Source organism: Ambystoma mexicanum, chromosome 3p, assembly GCF_040938575.1.
Source record: "Ambystoma mexicanum isolate Mex_15411 chromosome 3p, UKY_AmexF1_1, whole genome shotgun sequence".
Lineage (NCBI taxonomy): Eukaryota > Metazoa > Chordata > Amphibia > Caudata > Ambystomatidae > Ambystoma > Ambystoma mexicanum.
This window is the reverse complement of record NC_090925.1, coordinates 1,252,418,339-1,252,436,536: the sequence shown is the minus strand read 5'-3', so window position 1 is coordinate 1,252,436,536 and position 18,198 is coordinate 1,252,418,339. Positions and strand designations below refer to the sequence as shown.

Here is an 18,198-nt window from a genome sequence, read left to right as displayed (position 1 = left end):
ATGCTATGCAATTGCAAATTATTCTTAATCTGCCATAGAATTGTGATGCTTGGTAAGCAGTCAGGATTGAGAGGCTTGGTCGATTGATTCTGTATCCCTTTTGTTATACAGAAATGGGTGACCCTTCCCTGATACCACAACAGGGGTTCTGGACCGAACTATCATGTACGCTGAGTGACCCAGAAGTGAGAGCCCTAAATCACTGGGCAGAGAAACCTTCAGGAAAGAGACATTAATGTGATTCAAAGACCATTGCAGCAGAGACCTGGTGAAGAACAACACCACAGCAATCCTGGCTGTGAAGTACAGGAAGAGTTATAGAGCATCTTTCTCCCTGTGGACAGCTCCTCAGCTCCTTATATACTGCTTTGAATGACACAAAACAAGTATGCATAAGTCACTGACAGTGAAGAGAGGGTCCCTGGAATGCCCCTCCTGACCCCTATAAGCATGACAGGCCGAAGAGTCAGAGATGCAAGATGCCAGTCACTGTTTGGACAGACCCCAGGAGGGCCAGTGACAACTACATATGCAAACAGATATTCTCTCAGACAGCATTCAAACCTTATCCAGCTAACGTCATCATGGATACAGGGGCCCCAACACTTATCATGGATTCAGACGCCTCAAAGGACATGATCGACTAATTACAAATATCCTGCAGTGCTGGCGTCCTTAGAGACACCACGACATAGTAACGTTAGCCATGAAGCACACTCGCATCCATGCACGAAGTTACATGGACATGCACGGGCACACAGGAAGAACATGCTTACACAGTTCTGTAGATAGAGTACAGCAACATATACATGCTGTCGAAAGCCTTTATTATTTTTTCATTAGCCAAATGCAGGAATGCAGAAACGCAAGGCAACAAGAGATGCAGAGCAAGCTTGCAGTAGCTTATTGCAACTAACCATATGGAACTACAACATTGTATAAGGAACCTGGAAGAACCAAAATACTACTAACCTATAAGAAGAATAGCACATTATAGACATTTAGCAATTATAGCATAACTATAGTAGAATTAATTGAAGCCACAGGCCTCAGGAATAGATACAAAGCAAAGCAGAATTGGGTTGTACACAGCACCAGGCCTGGGCTCACAGCCAAGGTCATAGACGAGCAGCAAACTCCTAACTCAGAGACAAGGAGCCACCTGCAAAACAGCAGAATAAATCCTCACTAATTGCAGCCCAGAAAGCTCAATTTAGCGGTCTTCACCCACGTGGTGCAGGCGAACCGAACAATGGCCATTTACCCGTGGTGAGAAGAGGAGCAGTTTCCAGCTAAACATACTCGAAATTATACATTTATTGTTTTACGACATTGCAACCCTGCAGGTACTCTCAACGGCAAAGTCGTAATACTGACGGCAACAATGGGAACACATAGGGCCTCATTACAACTCATGCGTTAAGGGTTAACGCCACCGTTAACCCTTAACGCCTGATTCTGATTTTAACGCCTGCTTTTAGCAGGCGTTAAAATCCATGGTGCTAACCTGCCATGGTGCTAATTACGCCGCCGTAATTTATGGCGGCGTAATTAGCGCCTTCCCCACTCCCATTATGCCCTATGGGGCAAAAATGGGAATGGGGAAGGGAAAATGGGAAATGGGGATTTACCGCCCCACTCACCTTGGAATGGGGCGGTAAATCCGCCATCCACCATGGTGTAAACGGAGTTTACACCATGGTGGTAAAGTTGGTGCACTTAGCACCAAGGTTGTAATGAGGCCCATAGTCTTTCTTATCACCTTGAGAAGGTGCACTGAGCGCTGAGAACAGAGCTGGTTCCCAGGCCTGGGGAGATCAGCTCCAGCTCTAAGTCTTTGCACATATGGGGTTAAGTCGAACACAAATCCAGGGGTGGAACACAAATCAAGGGGACAGAGCCAATGGTAATCCAATGGTAATCCTGCGAACTTGCAACAATGTAGATCGTTTTTGGGGACGGGTCAGGCAAGCCACCTGACATGCAAAGGCCAGTAGAATAACTTCTATATGTGCCAGCTATAGGTGGTTTCACCCAATCACCCAATCAGGCGGGTTCTTAGGTTTTTGGGGACAAGCCCTGATTTGTGATATCAGAATGCCACTGACACAGGCTCAGGAGCTGTGATTGCTGTAGAATTATTTCCTGTATGATCCCTGTCTGTTATGGGAAATAAAGGACAGTTCTAACTTGTCCTTGGCTGAGTCCTCCATTTGTATGCCGGGGGAGGGTTTGTTGGGCCTTAGGTGCTCTGAGCGGTGAATGCCTGGTGTGAACCCCGGTCTTCTCTGGCATACCTATACAAAGTGGTAGCAGAGGGATGGTTCACTATGCCTGTGCGGCATAGAGCCACCTCTTCCGTCACAGTGCCTGGAGGACTGTGAGGTGCCCCGCGGAGTGTGAGTGCACATGGAGGTGCACCCTGTGCAGAGGACGTCAAGTGCCGTCTTGGAAATATCTTGCCCACGGTCTGTGAGGAGAACAGCAGACCCAAAGGGTGGTGTGGGAGCGTTGTGAAGAGCTGGTGGATCATAGAGTGTAAGTATTGACTCAGCCACATGGCAATTGAGGGGGGTGGTGAAGAAATGTTGGGTGAGGGTGATGACGAGTATTGTTGAGCATCGGTCTAATATTGAAGTATTGTTCAGTATTGTGCAGTATAGTAGGAGTGCAGGTATATGTCATTTTTTGTGGTTAGAGGCAAAAGGTTTGTGCGAATAGCCTAGACTATTGACTTAAGGGTATGGATGACAGAAGTTATGTTAATATTGGATTTCCTGTGGATTGGGCGTTTTAGCTCGGGTCATGGATGATGGTATCCCCATATATAGGGCATAGCCAATGGAGCTGGCTTAAATTGCGGAAGGTGTTCTTCTGGTTAAGTCTTGCTGAGGCGTTTTATCTACAAGGCAACGGTGTAGGTGCAGATTGAGCATGTGAAATATTGGTATTCCTTGTTAGGAGTCAGGATGGCGGCCGTGGGTATGTGTCGGGGTTTTGAAAATATCTGTGTATTGAGGGAATATTGTTGTGAGCTCTGTTAGTAATTTCTATCATTCCCTTATTTAGTACAGAGGTGACGTCACCAGGGAGGTCTGTGTATAGGACTAGGAGCGCACGAGGTGGTGCAGAATTTGTTCTTTGACAATCAAAAAATTGGCGGAGGAAGCTGTTCTGTGGCAGCTGCTCGGAAGGCGCATGCACGAAATTGGTGGGTGTGCTTGAGGAGGCAGAGAGTTGCAGAAGGGCGGTGCACGGAGCACGTCTGGAAAGCTGGTTTAGAACCAGAGAGGCCTATGACAGTACAAAACCAATTATAATTTCCGAAATTTGACATTGTGCATGACTAGGAATATTTTGTAAAATAACTGCAGAATTAAACTGCCTACTCTCAGCTCTCATCCTTTGTCACCAATCTCTATCTCCTACCCCCCTCCCAATCTGGCTTCCGTCCTAAACACTCTCCTGAAACTGCTCTCACCTATATCCTTAACTCCCTCCTCTCTGCTCGACACTCTAAGCAATCCTCTATCCTTATTCTCCTTGACCTCTCCGCTGCCTTTGACACTGTCGATCATCCCCTTCTTCTCCACACTCTTTCTTCCTTTGGGTTCAAAGGCTCTGTTCTCAACTGGTTATCCTCTTACCTCTCTTCCCGCTCTTTTACTGTCTCCTGGGGTGGCCGGTCCTCTCCAACCCATCCTCTAGAATACGGCGTACCTCAAGGTGCTTGGTCCTTTCCTCTTCTCTCTTAACACCTCCCTCCTAGCCCCTGTTATCTCCTCGTTTGGCATCTCCCACCATTTCTAGACTGAAAAAATTCTTTGCAACAAAAGCACCTGGGAACCATGTACCAAGAGAATTATGCACACCCACGAGTAAATTCACGATAGAGGACATAGAGGATACTTTCATCCTAAGATCTATAACTGAAGACGAACATTTTGAGATGCATAACCTACTACATGAACTAAGAATAAAACCAGATCTACTAACTCTTAAGGAATTGAGAACAAAATCAAAGTTTAATCCACAGCTGTCGCCAGATAGTGTGATTGATACTTTTTATAAAGTGGTTACACATGACTTTTATGAGTTACCGGTACATAAGAAGAACATCTGCCAAAGACAGCACACTGATAACTTCACAAAGGGAGAAAGACAAGCCCTTAAAACACTATCCGAGGACACTACAATTGTTATCAAAGAGGCGGATAAAGGTGGAAACATAGTGATTATGGATAGAGATGATTACCTAAGAACGGCTATGAACCACCTTTGATCACCTGGCTGTTATAGAGAGCTGCATATATCAGATCGACAAACGATTCTAAAACAAATTGAAGAAGCAATAATAAGTTGGCATAGAAAGGGCCTTATTACTGATGAGGAGCGCGCTTACTTTATTACACACAATCCTGTGACTCCAACAATGTACTTTTTACCCAAGATTCATAAGAGCTATATGAACATACCGGAAGGACGCCCAATACTTAGTGGTATTGGGTGGGTCACGGAGAACTTATCGGAATATCTGGATGAAATCTTGAAACCACGAGCCATCAAAGTTCGATCTTATCTACGGGATTCTTCTAATTTGATACAGATACTTCAACCAATTATCGGGCAGAAATCTTACTTATTGGCGACCTTGGATGTGAAAGCATTGTACACTTCGATACAACACAAATGGGCATTAGCTTCCATTGATTATACCTTCAAAAATGATTCGGCATCATACTATGGCCAAAAAGAAATGGTAAAGGAAATGTTACAGATCACTTTGGACTCAAATTTATTCACGTTTAATGACTGTCTTTTTCAACAACGAAAAGGAGTGGCAATGGGGACCAAGTATGCCCCCTCACTGGCTAATATTTTCATGGGGATGTTGGAAGAGCACACGGTATACAAAGACCCAGCATTTAAGGATCAAGTAAAACTTTGGACCCGCTACATTGACGATATTTTTCTCATTTGGGAAGGGCCAGTAACTACATTGCAAGCATTTACTGAAAGATTGAATTGCAATCAATTTGAGATCGAATTCACAGGGGAATCGGATACAGAATCCATTAATTTTTTGGACTTAAACATTTATGTCAAAGAGGACCATTTGGAAACAAGAACCTTTCGCAAGACAACGGAAGTCAACTCGGTGTTGCATGCACTTAGTTGTCACCAACATACAACTATTCACAACATCCCCTTTGGTGAATATATACGTGCAAGACGTAATTGTAAAGATGACCAAAAGTTCAAACAAGAATGCAAACTTCTGAGAAGTAGATTCAAACAAAGAGGATATCCGAAATCAATAGACCTCCGGTGTGGTTTGAATAGATTAGCCCTAATTTGAAAAAGGCCGGTAGGGGCCGAAACACGTGTAATTATCAGAAGGGCATTTTATTTTACAGATGAGATTAAAAGACAGTTGAATGAATAAAGGCGCAGTGGCCTGGCCTTTCTTGTATGCCTCGGCATATTATCTTCCTTAACTTTCGACAGATTCATTGTGGGTTACCGTCAGTCCAGTGACATGCGACTAACCATCGAATGTGGGAAACAGAGGGGTGTTTCCTGTCACCCCATCTTTTTTTGGACTTGAGCACAACCTTATTGATACCTATTACATCCAGTTAATGTTGAATAAGTCACTCGACAGACCGGCTGTAACACTAAGCCCAACGTTTGTACCTTAATCCTTGCCAGAAAGAAGTGTTGTACATTGGACAGATGAAATCCCAAGATGGGCGAAAAGTGACACCAGAAAGAGCAGAAGCAATACGCAGGACAGCCAAACCTACAACCATAAGACAAATGCAGCAGTTTCTAGGACTATGTAACTACTGCAGGGCATGGGTATTCGACTACAGCACTTACACTAGGCCCTTATTGTGTGTGCTGAAGGAAACACAAAAAGGGGAGGGTGCGTTACAATGGACAACAGAGATGACTGAGGCATTTGATGAGCTGAAGAAAGCAATATGCACAGCTCCAGTGTTAGGGATCCCAGACTATCAAAGTGAATTCTTCTTATTCTCACACTCAAATGGAGTGGTTATGACTGTAGTACTGACACAAAAGACAAGCATGGGGCACACTATCAAAGTGAATTCTTCTTATTCTCACACTCAAATGGAGTGGTTATGACTGTAGTACTGACACAAAAGACAAGCATGGGGCACAAACCTTTGGCATATTACAGTGGAAAATTAGACCTAGTAATGAGAGGATACTATGCATGTGAACAGGCATTGGCTGCCGCCACATTCGCAGTAGACATATCAGCGAGTATTACCATGGTATGCAGCACCACTCTTTATGTGGAGCATGCTCTCTTTGCGATACTGGAGCGGCCGAAAAGTAAATTGACAACACACAGAGCTTCATGGTACGAGGTGTTACTGTCAAACCCAGCTCTTAAGATAGTGAGATGCAGACTTGCCAACCCAGCGACCGTCATCACCGAACCCGTAAAGGAAGGCGACTATGTGCACAACTGCATAGCCAACATGGAACAATTCGTTACACTAGGAAAGTACAGGAGAACGCACTTGAGTGGGGAGACGTACTGGGACAGAAGTAGTGAGATTGAGAGAGGGCGGGACAAGCGAGGTGGTGACAAGCGCACATCTACTGTCACATTTATCAGCACAAGTAGCAGAATAAGTAGCTTTAATATTGGCATTGGAGCACAGCAAAGGACAGGAAGTGACAGTGTATTTGGATTCAGCCTACATGACATCCACAGTGCATTCTGGGCTGTCACCTTGGCTGAGGAGGGGCTTCGGACGTGCTGATAGGTCACCGGTCCAGCATGCAATCCTATTGGGCAGACTGATAGAGGCACTCAACTACCCACAGTGCATAGCAGTGGCGAAGTGCCAATCACACACGAGGGGGGAGGACCCCATCTCCAGCGGGGAACGAGCAGCAGACGTGGAAGCAAAATGCGCCACCTACTTTGGGGACATTTGAGAAATGGATGCTTCATCCCCAGCATGCAATTATGCACGAACAATGATACTAAAGGAAGGATACAATACACTACCAGTGATACAGATTTTGGAATTTCAGGGAGCTGCACCCAGGGAAGAAAAAGAGCTGTGGATTAAGAGAGGATGTACAGTGTCTCCGACAGATGCCTTATGACGGGCAAATAACACAGGAAAAGTGGTAATGCCATTTTCATTATTGCACACTGCACTGACACAATTATACCATCCTACCCATATAGGGAAGGAGGTGCTTGCTGCTCATATTGGAAAGGACTGGTTCTGTCTCAACTTGGTGGAACACGTGGCTGAATTCATGACTAATTATCTAGTGTGTAAACAATGTACAGCCAGTCATACATTAAGGGTAGTGAGAGGTGCCATACCTGCCCAATGGATCCATTCCAGCACCTGCACGTAGGCTATGTTGACATGATCCAAGTATGCCAAGGGTACCGCTACATGATAGTGGTTGTATGCCCGTTTTCCTGATGGATCAAAGCCGGTCTTTGTTCCCATCCTGATGCTCTTAGAGCAGCAAAATTCCCGGATCGGGAAATATCCCCATGATGGGGCATGTGTGAGGTCCTGTGGTCTGACAATGGCTCTCACTTCAACAATGAGATGTTTCAGCACATCACAACCTTGTTAGGAATACAACACAAATTCTCTTGCGCCTAACACCCGCAAGCAAATGGAATTTGTGAGCGTCTCAACGGTCTGCTCAAAGAAGACATAGCAAAAATTAAAAAGACCCTCAATAAGAGTTGGCTTCACTGTCTTCCATTAGCCTTATTCGCGTTGTGCAATAAACCAGGGTCTGACCACCATTTAACCCCACATGAGGTGGTGACAGGATGGTCCCTGGTTCCTCCCACTGGGGCACTCAAAGACGCTGAAAAAATGTACGAATACACCTCCTCCTTGATGGCTATTGCCTCTTTTATTTCTCGTCAACTGCAGGGAGAGGCCTGAAGCAAGAGAAGAGAATAGCACTGAGGCGAATAAGGATCTCTTAAAGCAGCCACCGTTGTATCCGGGGACACCGTCCAGTTACGAAACTTCAGCAGAAAGTGGGACAAGCCATGTTTTACTGGACCGCATGTTGTCGAACTGGTCACTGAGCGAGCTGTGAAGCTAGAAGGGAAAACACTTGAAATCACCTATGGAACATCAAACCCTACAAAGCAGTTGCCCCTCCTAGCACCAATATCGAAAGGGCTAACATTTCACAAGCAGAAGATGAAAACAATTGCCTCGAACAATCACAACCCAGCAGAGGATACCCTATGATTACTCATTCCAGAGCAACAGAGATTGGGAAAGGACGTCACAAATACATCCAGAGTGAGTGAACACTGTCTGTTGTTTATCTTTCTGCACACTGACAGCATTCATCGTGAAAGTGTGTCTATTATTATTGCATAGTTACTATTGCAGTGTTTCATGATTCCCAGTGATCCTCATCCCGAAACCTTGCAACGCCAATTTGTTAGGAGATCCAATAACACAAGAAGACGCTATCCAAATATATATTTCTGTGTCTTCATAGCTTATTTGTCCCAAGCTTATCCACACTTGGAAAGAAGAAATCCATCAGTACTTTCAGTACTGCATGACCCCAGAATAAAAGCTGTGTGGGAACAGCTATTCCTTCTTGCTATGACAGATTATTTTGTTCGCAGAGCTTGAATTAATAAAATACTAACACAGCAACGCTCTTGTTTGTGCATTTCAGGCAGGCAACTGATATCTTCAAACTACACAGGGATCCAACAGGTGTAAGTGATGGAGTGGATTATTAAAAGAATGATTATTGTGTCTTGTGTCTTATTCTCATGTGGTGTTTTCGCCCAAATCTTTTTGCGGGTTTCATATATTGCTAGCAATAATGCTGTATCCTTTACTAACACAACCCCAACTCCAGCAGGCGGAACGACCATATCAGGTGGAGAGGTAAGCACTATAAGTACAATAAAGAGAGGTAGACGCAGTGCTGATGTAGAACTCTATCTCACTGATACTGCTCGAGTATCTAATAACAAGTGGTACAAGCATATGACTAAAGTAGGTAAACAAACCACTGGGGAGAGCTGCTCTGTCTGCTCACTAATCTCCTATGCCATGAGTACCTCCAAAACGTTTATATCAACTGAAATACCAGCAGCAAGAGCACAATGCCTTATGTACCTGTCCATGGTTACAACCCGAGGAAGATTACAAGGGAGAACAGCAACATTGAGATGGATGTCCAAGGCAACATTTCCCTATGCAGATAGTTATATAAAGACACTTGACATGATGAACAATTATTGTCAACTAGACCACGCTATACAATACATAACCAAGGAGAGATGAAGGCAATAACCCTGAAAGAATTGCCATGTCCTAAGAAGGGACCCAAGGAAATAGGAGGAGAAGCAGGATGTTGTGAACGACCACAGATGCTTGTGTATGGCCAAGTGTACACAACTGAAGGATGGAATGAGGGAGTAGTAGGTAGCAAAGTATACATGCTCTGACAAGCTCCAGTGAACACAGTACAAGGAGAAGATGATAAATGCCTGAAAGAATGGGATGCAAGTACAAAGTTACTGACCTGGGTGGATAACGAATCTGGACCAATGCCCATAATGCCACTGAAGAAACCAGCACTGTGTTTCCGGAATGATGGTGCAGTAAAGGTTGGAGAAAACAAAAAGTGCAACCACACAGAAAAGCATCCAGCAATGAAGGTTGGGATGGCAGTATTAATGGATCATTATTCGGCGTGCGGATCAAAAGCATATGAGAAGCTTCCACCCAAATGGGGAGGAATATGTTTGTTGGTACACATCAATACACCCGCATGAGTAGTACCGCAGAAAGACATCAAGGCAGAAGACTTCCCTAAGATGTACATAACAAAGAGAAATAAGAGGTCAGTAGAAGTGAGTAGAGTGAAAAGGGAGAACTACTTCTCATCAGCATCAGAAACATCACTTGACGTACCAGTTGAATGTAGACTGTTCAGTAGGTGGAGGTTTTCTTTGCATCAGTAGTTCCAGCTGTACAGACATACACAAATGTAAAATGGCTCCAGATTACTAGATGGGAGCTAATGCAGACAATAACCTCATCGGTAAATGGCTTCAGCGCGATAAATGAAGAGCTCTGAGCAGTAGGGTTGATGGCACTCCAGAACAAATATGTTCTATGGGTCCCCATACTTTTGTGCACAATGAGCAAAATTTGCATATCAAATGAAATGGTGAGCAACATCCATTTTTCGACTGAACATATCGGCGCTCTGTTGGCGGACAAATGATTGCAACACAAATTAGAAATGTAATAAACTTATGACTACTTATAGAACACTTTAAATTGCAGTACTTAATAGTTGCTAGACGACGTGCAATTCTAGTAAAGGAAATTTGCAAAGCCTTTAACTTCATTTGATATTAAGTGGTTGTTTACAGAAATTGTTGAGGAAATTGTGTAGTCAGTAGTACATTTTTAGACACATATAGTCAAGTTGTTCAAAAATATAGTATGGCTGCATTTAACATTATCAGGAGTTTCAGGTTCTCAAGCAACATATTTTAATGACATTTAGTGCAAATGTTTGGACAGTAAAACTGGTCACAAGTGGAGCACTGATTTTCAGGTGTACTTTGGGGTTCTGGCCAGAGATTTTCTGGGATCTTTAGTGGCAAATGGTGCACTCCTAAGCATGCAAGATCAGCAATACTGTTCCACAGTCATCAATTACTGGATTGTAGATTGTTTTTTCTTCAGGAATGTTATGAAATTTTGCATTTCTGTTTGAACAAAGAGTGAACACTATCCTCTTGAGTTAATTTTCCAATGGCCAGGGTAGGCACTACGAAGAAGATGTCCCACAGTCAGAAGGGCTGGTTGGCAAAGCCTAAGCTCGACAAGGAGGCATTGGAAAGAAATACTAAGGGCCTCATTACACGGACGGCGGTAAGGGTTTACCGGTACCGGTAAGGGCACCGGTACCGGTAAACCCTTACCGCCTTACTACGAGGTCCCTTTGCGGGATTGGTACTTTAACGCCTGCTGTTTAGCAGGCATTAAAAACCAACCCGCAAAGGGACCAGGGTGCTAATTACGGTACCGCAATTTGCGGCACCGTAATTAGCGCCTTCCCCATTCCCATAGAGCCCTATGGGGCAAAAATGGGAATGGGGAAGGGCAATGGGGGAAGGGGGAATTACCGCCCCGCCAACCTTGGAATAGGGCGGTAATTCCCCTTTCCTCCAAGGCGGTGCCGGTATTTTACCGGCATGGACCAAGGTGCTAATAGCACCTTGGTCCTCCGCCTACCGTGTAATGAGGCCCTAAATCACAAGAAATTAAGATATTCTCTTAAAACTGTTCGGAGGCCATGAAGGAAAGTGTCAGTTTGAGTCTTTGGTTCAAACTACCCGGGAAAGAGCTATTGACAAACAGCAATCACAAGTTCAGGAGGTCCAGGATGGAAAAGGATGCCCCGTGGTTCGATGCAGAATGTAGAATCTTGAATTGAAAAGAAAATTCAACCACGATGTAATGAGTTGTGTGTACATGGCTGGTCAGATTTATAGTTTCAAAATGGCTCATACAAATTAAAAAAATACAAAACAACAATATGTATTGGAAACAATGGGAGCTTTTTCAAAGGACACCAAACTGTTTTATGTTTAATGCAGTTGTCAGGACAGGCGTTATGCCATCTCTTTGAACAAGTAGTCCTTGGGCCACCAGCCCCCCTCCATTATAGGCCAATTTCCTCACAGGCCATTGCCAGTAATATATTCTCCAAATGTTTGTTGCTCAGACTGGAGGAGTAGACACAAAGTAACAATATCTTTAAGGCCTCTGAAACGGGTTTCAGGGGAGGGCTTAGTACAGTGGACCGCTGCTTCATTCTGAAGGGATGAGACATGGAGAAATACAGTAAGGTTAAGAGAGTGAGATTATTTTTGTCTTTTTTCAGATTTGAGGAAAACATTTGATTTGATTGATAGAAACATAGTGTGGCGTAATTTACATTTTATTGGGGTTCCTAATGTTTTATTAAATCTTATCCAACTGTGATACGCAGACATCTCAGCTTGTGTCCGATATACAAGATCGGGGAATTATACATTGTTTTCCTCACCAATAAAGGTGAAAAGCACAGATGTCCGTTGGCCCCAATTTATTCCTTTCAGACATTGGTTCGAGTACTTCTATTAGGAAAGTTAATCCACCCTCTCTGAAGGGTACATTTTATAGCATGCTTCTTTAAACCGAAGGCACAGCTAATTTGGACTTAAGCCTGGCAGGTCTCCAACGGGGCCTGCAAAACACAAATGTCTATTTTGGGAACTATAGTTTGAAATGAAGTATGATCAAAACAAAAATGATGGTGTTCAGGAAAAGGGTGAGACCTTGCAGCTAATTTTTAAATGAATGTAGAGATGAAGGGGCAGTCTAATTTTTATTTCAGCCTACTCTTCTCAAAGAGCGGTGCTTGGGTCAATAATTTCTAGAAGACAGCTGAAAGGGCATCATTAAGGATTAAAGGGCTTTTTACATTTTCATTTCACGTTTGGGCATTCTGATTGGACAAGTGCCTGGTAGTATATAAGGCAACGGTCTGTTCCATGATTTTTATGGCAGCGAAATCTAGGGTGCTTCAAACTGTCATGTCAAGGAGGGGTTGAAAAATATATTCCCGTGCCAAATAGCCAGGGCTCCCTGCAGATACACCTGGTATCGCCGTATGAGCTGAATTGGGGGTGATCAGTTTCAAGGTGTCGGGCCAGTTAAGATTTTTTAATTATCTGGGATTTTGTGCTATCCATAAAATTAATTTAAGTGCACATGCAATTGCAGCCTCCCCTGGTAAAGAAAAATGCTTGTGGTACGGTGGATTTTATGAAAAGTGTGGCATGCATTTACCTTATCTGCCCATTATCCACATGCCAGATGGGCAGTATCAAACAATGAAGACTTTTCCACTAGGACACTATGCAATAATAAATATAGGTGACACTAAAATTAATATTTCCGATAAATATAATGCATGGTGGCATCAAACACAAACCTCATTTGTACAAAAAGCAATGCCTGCTAATTATTTAATAAATGAAAGTTGTATAATCATGACACTTATTTGCCCATTATACTCCTACTAGCTGTACAAAGGAACAGAATATGACAATTTTCTTCAAGACACAAACATGGTTGAATTATTTTACTAATTCATTTGTCAGCTGAGCAAAGTATCTGAAGAGGACAGGGTTTTAGCAATGACACTGCTATAATAAGTACAGACATTTACTGAAAACATAATTTGCATGGTGGCAACAAACACAAATCTGACATGTATAAAAATAAGATAACTGGAACAACAGCAGATTTATTGGTCAGGATTCTTGCACAGTCCATGACTCTGTTCTGGCTATATTGCTACTGATGTCTCATCCCTTCAGCACCTCCTTCTAGGCTTCCACACCATGTACCAGAGCAACTGGTGAGGAACAATTTAGGGTGCTGCGAGCAACATGTTGCTCCTGAGCTACACGTTGGGGATCACTGTTAGACCTTCTCACAGCAATTGAGGGAGGAGTTTGCGCCATTATCGGGAGTTCCTGTTGTACATCCGTGCCTGCAAATGATGAAGCAAATGGCACACTAACGGAAGCAGTGACAAGATTGTTGAAAATGCACTCCAAGAAGGAGGAGGAAGCCAAAGGCACAGGAAAAGACCAAAGCTGGCTGGCGTATATTTTCTCATGGATGCCAACATGGATGGCAGACGGACTAAAAGTACTACTAGGAGCACTAATATTAGTACTAGTAGGACTATGTATGATAAAGATCTGCATCACGCAATGCTGCAAGACGACAGAGAAAAAAATAGGGATGAAGGTGATAGTTGACATAAATACAAATGGTGACGAGAATAAGATTGTATAGGAAAGAAATAAAATAAGGACACAGATAAAGAAGTGCCCATTGTTCCCAACCGAGATGATAACATTCGATGATCCAGTGGACAACAAGAGGTACTGGTCGAGATGGGTATGGTGTAACCCAGAAGGAGATTGCAGTTACATGACATGGAATTTTGATGCCCATGCAAATTACTATGGACATCTTGGAGGAATAACGAAGAAATGGCTACCAAAGGCAATGGTGAGTAAGTTTGGTGGTTTGGTCGACAAGTCGACCAGAGGGGGGACTGACAAGATGGTCCCTGGAATGCCCCTCTGGACCCCTATATGCATGACAGCCCAAAGACTCAGAGATGCAAGATGCCAGTCACTGTTTGGACAGCCCCCAGGAGGGACAGTGACAACTACATAGGTGAACAGATATTCTCTCAGACAGCCATTCAAACCTTATCCAGCTAACGTCATCATGGATACAGGAGCCCCAACACTCATCATGCATCCAGACGCCTAAATGGACATGATCGACTAATGACAAATATCCTGCGGTGCTGACATCATTAGAGACACCACGACATAGTAACATTAGCCATGAAGCGCACTGGAATCCATGCACAAAGTTACACATACATGCACGTGCACACACGAAGAGCATGCTCACACAGTTCTGTAGATAGAGGACAGATACATATACATATTGTTGAAAGCCTTTATTATTTTTTCATTAGCCAAATGCAGAAACGCAGAAACGCAAGGTAACAAGAGATGTAGAGCAAGCTTGCAGCAGCTTATTGCAACTAACAATATGGAGCTACAGAATCATATAAGGAACCTGGAAGAACAAAATACTTCTAACCTATAAGAATAATATCACAATATAGACATATAGCAATTACAGCATAACTATAGTAGAATTACATGAAGCCACAGGCCTCAAAACGAGAGACGAAGCAAAGCAGAATTGAGCTGCATGCAGCACCAGGCCAGGGCTTGCAGTCAAGGTCAGAGATGAGCAGCACATTCCTAAACTCAGAGACAAGGAGCCACCTGCAAAACAGCAGAATAAATCCTCACTAATTGCAGACCAGAAAGCTCAATTTTGCGGTCTTCAACCACGTGGTGCAGCTGAACCGAACAATGGCCATTTACCCGTGGTGAGAAGAGGAGCAGTTCCCAGCGGAACAGATGCAAAATTAGACATATATTATTTTACAACTTTGCAACACTTCAGGCACTCTCAACAGCACATTTGTAATACTGACAGCAACAATGAGAATACATAGTCTTTCTCATCAACTTGAGAAGGAGCACTGAGCGCTGAGAACAGAGCTGGGTCCCAGGCCTGGGGAGATCAGCTCCAGCCAATCAGGGAACACAAATCCAGGGGTGGATGGCAAGGGCCAATGGTAATCCTGCGACACTGCAACAATGTAATAGATAGTTTTTGGGGAAGGGTCAGGCACGCCACCTGACATGCGAAGGCCAGTAGAATAACTTCTATATTTGCCAGCTATGTGTGATATCACCCCAATCACCCAATCAGGTGGGCTCTTAGGACTTTGGGGAAGAGCCCTGATTTGTGATGTCAGAGTGTAAAAAAAAGCCCCTGACATGGGCTCAGGAGTTGTGATTGCTGGAGAAATATTTCCTGTATGATCCCTGTCTGTTATAGAAAATAAAGGACAGTTCTAACTTGCCCTTGGCTGAGTCCTCCATTTGTATGCTGGGAGAGGGTTTGTTGGGCCCTGGGTGCTCTGAATGGTGAATGCGTGGTGTGAACTGTGGTCCTCTCTGGCATACCTATACAACAGTCCACAACCTTAAAAATAATCAAAATCATAAAGAATGGCACACATGTTGGAAAGATGAGCAAACCTTAATTCTGTGAAGTACAAGATTGAAGTGCTCACTGCCAAACTCCACAGCAAACCCAATGATGCATTTTTCAATGATGTGGAATCGACGCCCCGACAAATCACCAGATCTGAGAACTGAGTTCACAAACCCGCAAAACACTGTCCCTGAGCTACCCCTGTTGGAGCAATGATGATTGCTGCACATGACGCTTTGAAATGTGAGGTGGTCCCTTTTTCATGTTCTCAATTTTGAAGGTTTTGGCACTTCAACTGAAGTTTTAAAGAACAAACTCTTTCCCTCATTTCGTTTGACCCTGAGGAATGTCCTGTATTTATTGTACATCATTAGGACAGAAACAAGTCGGGCTGTGTATAGAACACAGATTGGATTATTAGTTTCTAACTGTGTTAAGACCCTAAAACCTTTCAGGTTCAATGATTGTTTAGGGTTATGCATGTTTTTTGGTGCGATATATGTGAGTGCCACTGTGATTGTTTTTATATTGTATATATGTGTACTATGTATTGACATTTTTAATGTTATATATGTTGGTAGATCTTTCACATTAAAGTATTGATATCAGGTTTGCAAAATGTGGATTTTTTACCTTTTTTGTACTTGAGAGAAAGTATGGTGTACTAATGGTTTATGATTAGGTAGAAAGAGTGTGTAGAACCTTGAATACTTGGGTGAGGGTTTTCCTTCTATATATTATCATAATTATGTCCAGGTAATAGGAAATACTGGCTAGTCTCAACCATATCCTGGGTTCACCGTTTGTTGATATTACACTCAATTTTGGTCATGCAGGAACCAGCCCAAGGAGAGTTTGCTCTCTTCCCCCAGGGCCCTACCACATCAATAAGGTAGAGAGTGGTTGTGATGATGGTCTCTCTCCCTCGGTGTCCAGCCTACCTGTAGGATGAGTCCTGATCCAGCCTTCAAGCTCTCTTGGAAAAACTGCAGCAGCTTTTTTCCTTTCTGATCATCATACTCAAAGCGATTTCCAAACAAGAGGGAGCTGATCACATTGGTCACCCCATGGCTGACCAAAGTTTGTGGGTCAAAGGGATGACCTGTTGAGATACAATTGAAAGCCAAATGATCATTATTTGGAAATTTACAGAATACAGATTTACTCCTGACATTCCACAAAAGTCATGGAACACGTGACCCAAATCAAAACACCTAGATGAGCATGCCCTTTAGAATGCAGTCCAGTCAAGATTTTGGCAACAACAGGGAACAGAAAACACATATGTTACTTTGGTATACTATTTCAGGCCAATAACGGGCAATCCTTACATTCGGCTTTCTCAGTGTTCATATATATTCCTCCCAAACACATCAACCTGGAACAAAAACTGATGTTGAAATGTACCACATTAAAATACTCACATACACTCCATCAAATTTCAGAGCATACTTTCATTCACAAATCTGTAACATTTATATATACTCTAGTCGCAGGGGTCTGCAACCTTTCACTCGCCAGATGTTCTGGACTACAACTCTCATCAGCCCTAGCCATTATAGTCAATGATGTAGGCTCCTGGGAGCTGTCGACCAAAATATCTGGAGAGCCACACGGTGCAGACCCGTGCTCTAGTGTGACTTTTCACCAGTGAATAAAAAGACAGCAACCTATCTCATGCACCTTTAACCTTACAACAGCTGTCCGACTTGAGTAATACCAGCCAATGTGGAAAGACATACAGCACTCATTTTACCAGAAAAGGAAATCCACAGACCGATCCCTCTCCTAAGTCACACCGAAACCAACAACATCAACACAAAACCAAAAGAGATATTGAAAGTTGCCATTTCAGAGGATTTACACACCCCATCGAAGCACATCATCGCAGAACAAAATTAGATTTAATAGTGTGCCACATTAAATAGCATTTGCTCAGAAGCATAATTGTATGCCTTATATACCATTGATATGATCTCAAAGCATTGTGGGTTGAACGCTCTTGGAGACCGTAGTCCAGGTCAGTGGAGAGAGTAAGGTAGTAAATAGTGCTTGGGTGCACTCAGCATACCTGCAGCCGGTGTGGTTTATGTGGTGTGTCGCTGTATGCTAATGCTAGGCATGGTGCAGTGGTTGTGTGAGAACAGTAGAATGTGTGCAGCAAGGCCATTTGCCCTCCGGTCTGCATCCTAGCGGTGGTGGAGCTTGTGTATGAGATTATGTGTGCAGCTAGGCAATTTTTCTGTGGGGTATAGCTTTAGTCTAAAGACTGTTGAGGTGTTCATGGTGGTGTGTAGGTATGTGTGCAGCTAGGCCTCAAATAGATTGAGGGGTATAGCTGCATTCTTTTGTTTGTTGGTGTGGAGGAGAGACTGAGCATATCGGTATGTGTGAGTGTCTGTGCATATTGGTGGGAGACCCCTGTTCCTGATTACCTTCTAGT

The 18,198-nt window shown here is 43.5% G+C and overlaps 1 protein-coding gene across 1 annotated transcript in view; it reads right to left on the bottom strand.

Annotated features, from left to right (window-relative positions):
- Positions 1-18,198, bottom strand: part of LOC138581416 (cytochrome P450 2D15-like) — a 458,914-nt gene that overhangs the window by 187,483 nt on the left and 253,233 nt on the right. The window contains exon 4 of the mRNA XM_069652731.1: positions 16,697-16,857. Coding sequence (XP_069508832.1) covers positions 16,697-16,857 — 161 coding nt within the window. The remainder of the gene's footprint in view (positions 1-16,696; positions 16,858-18,198) is intronic.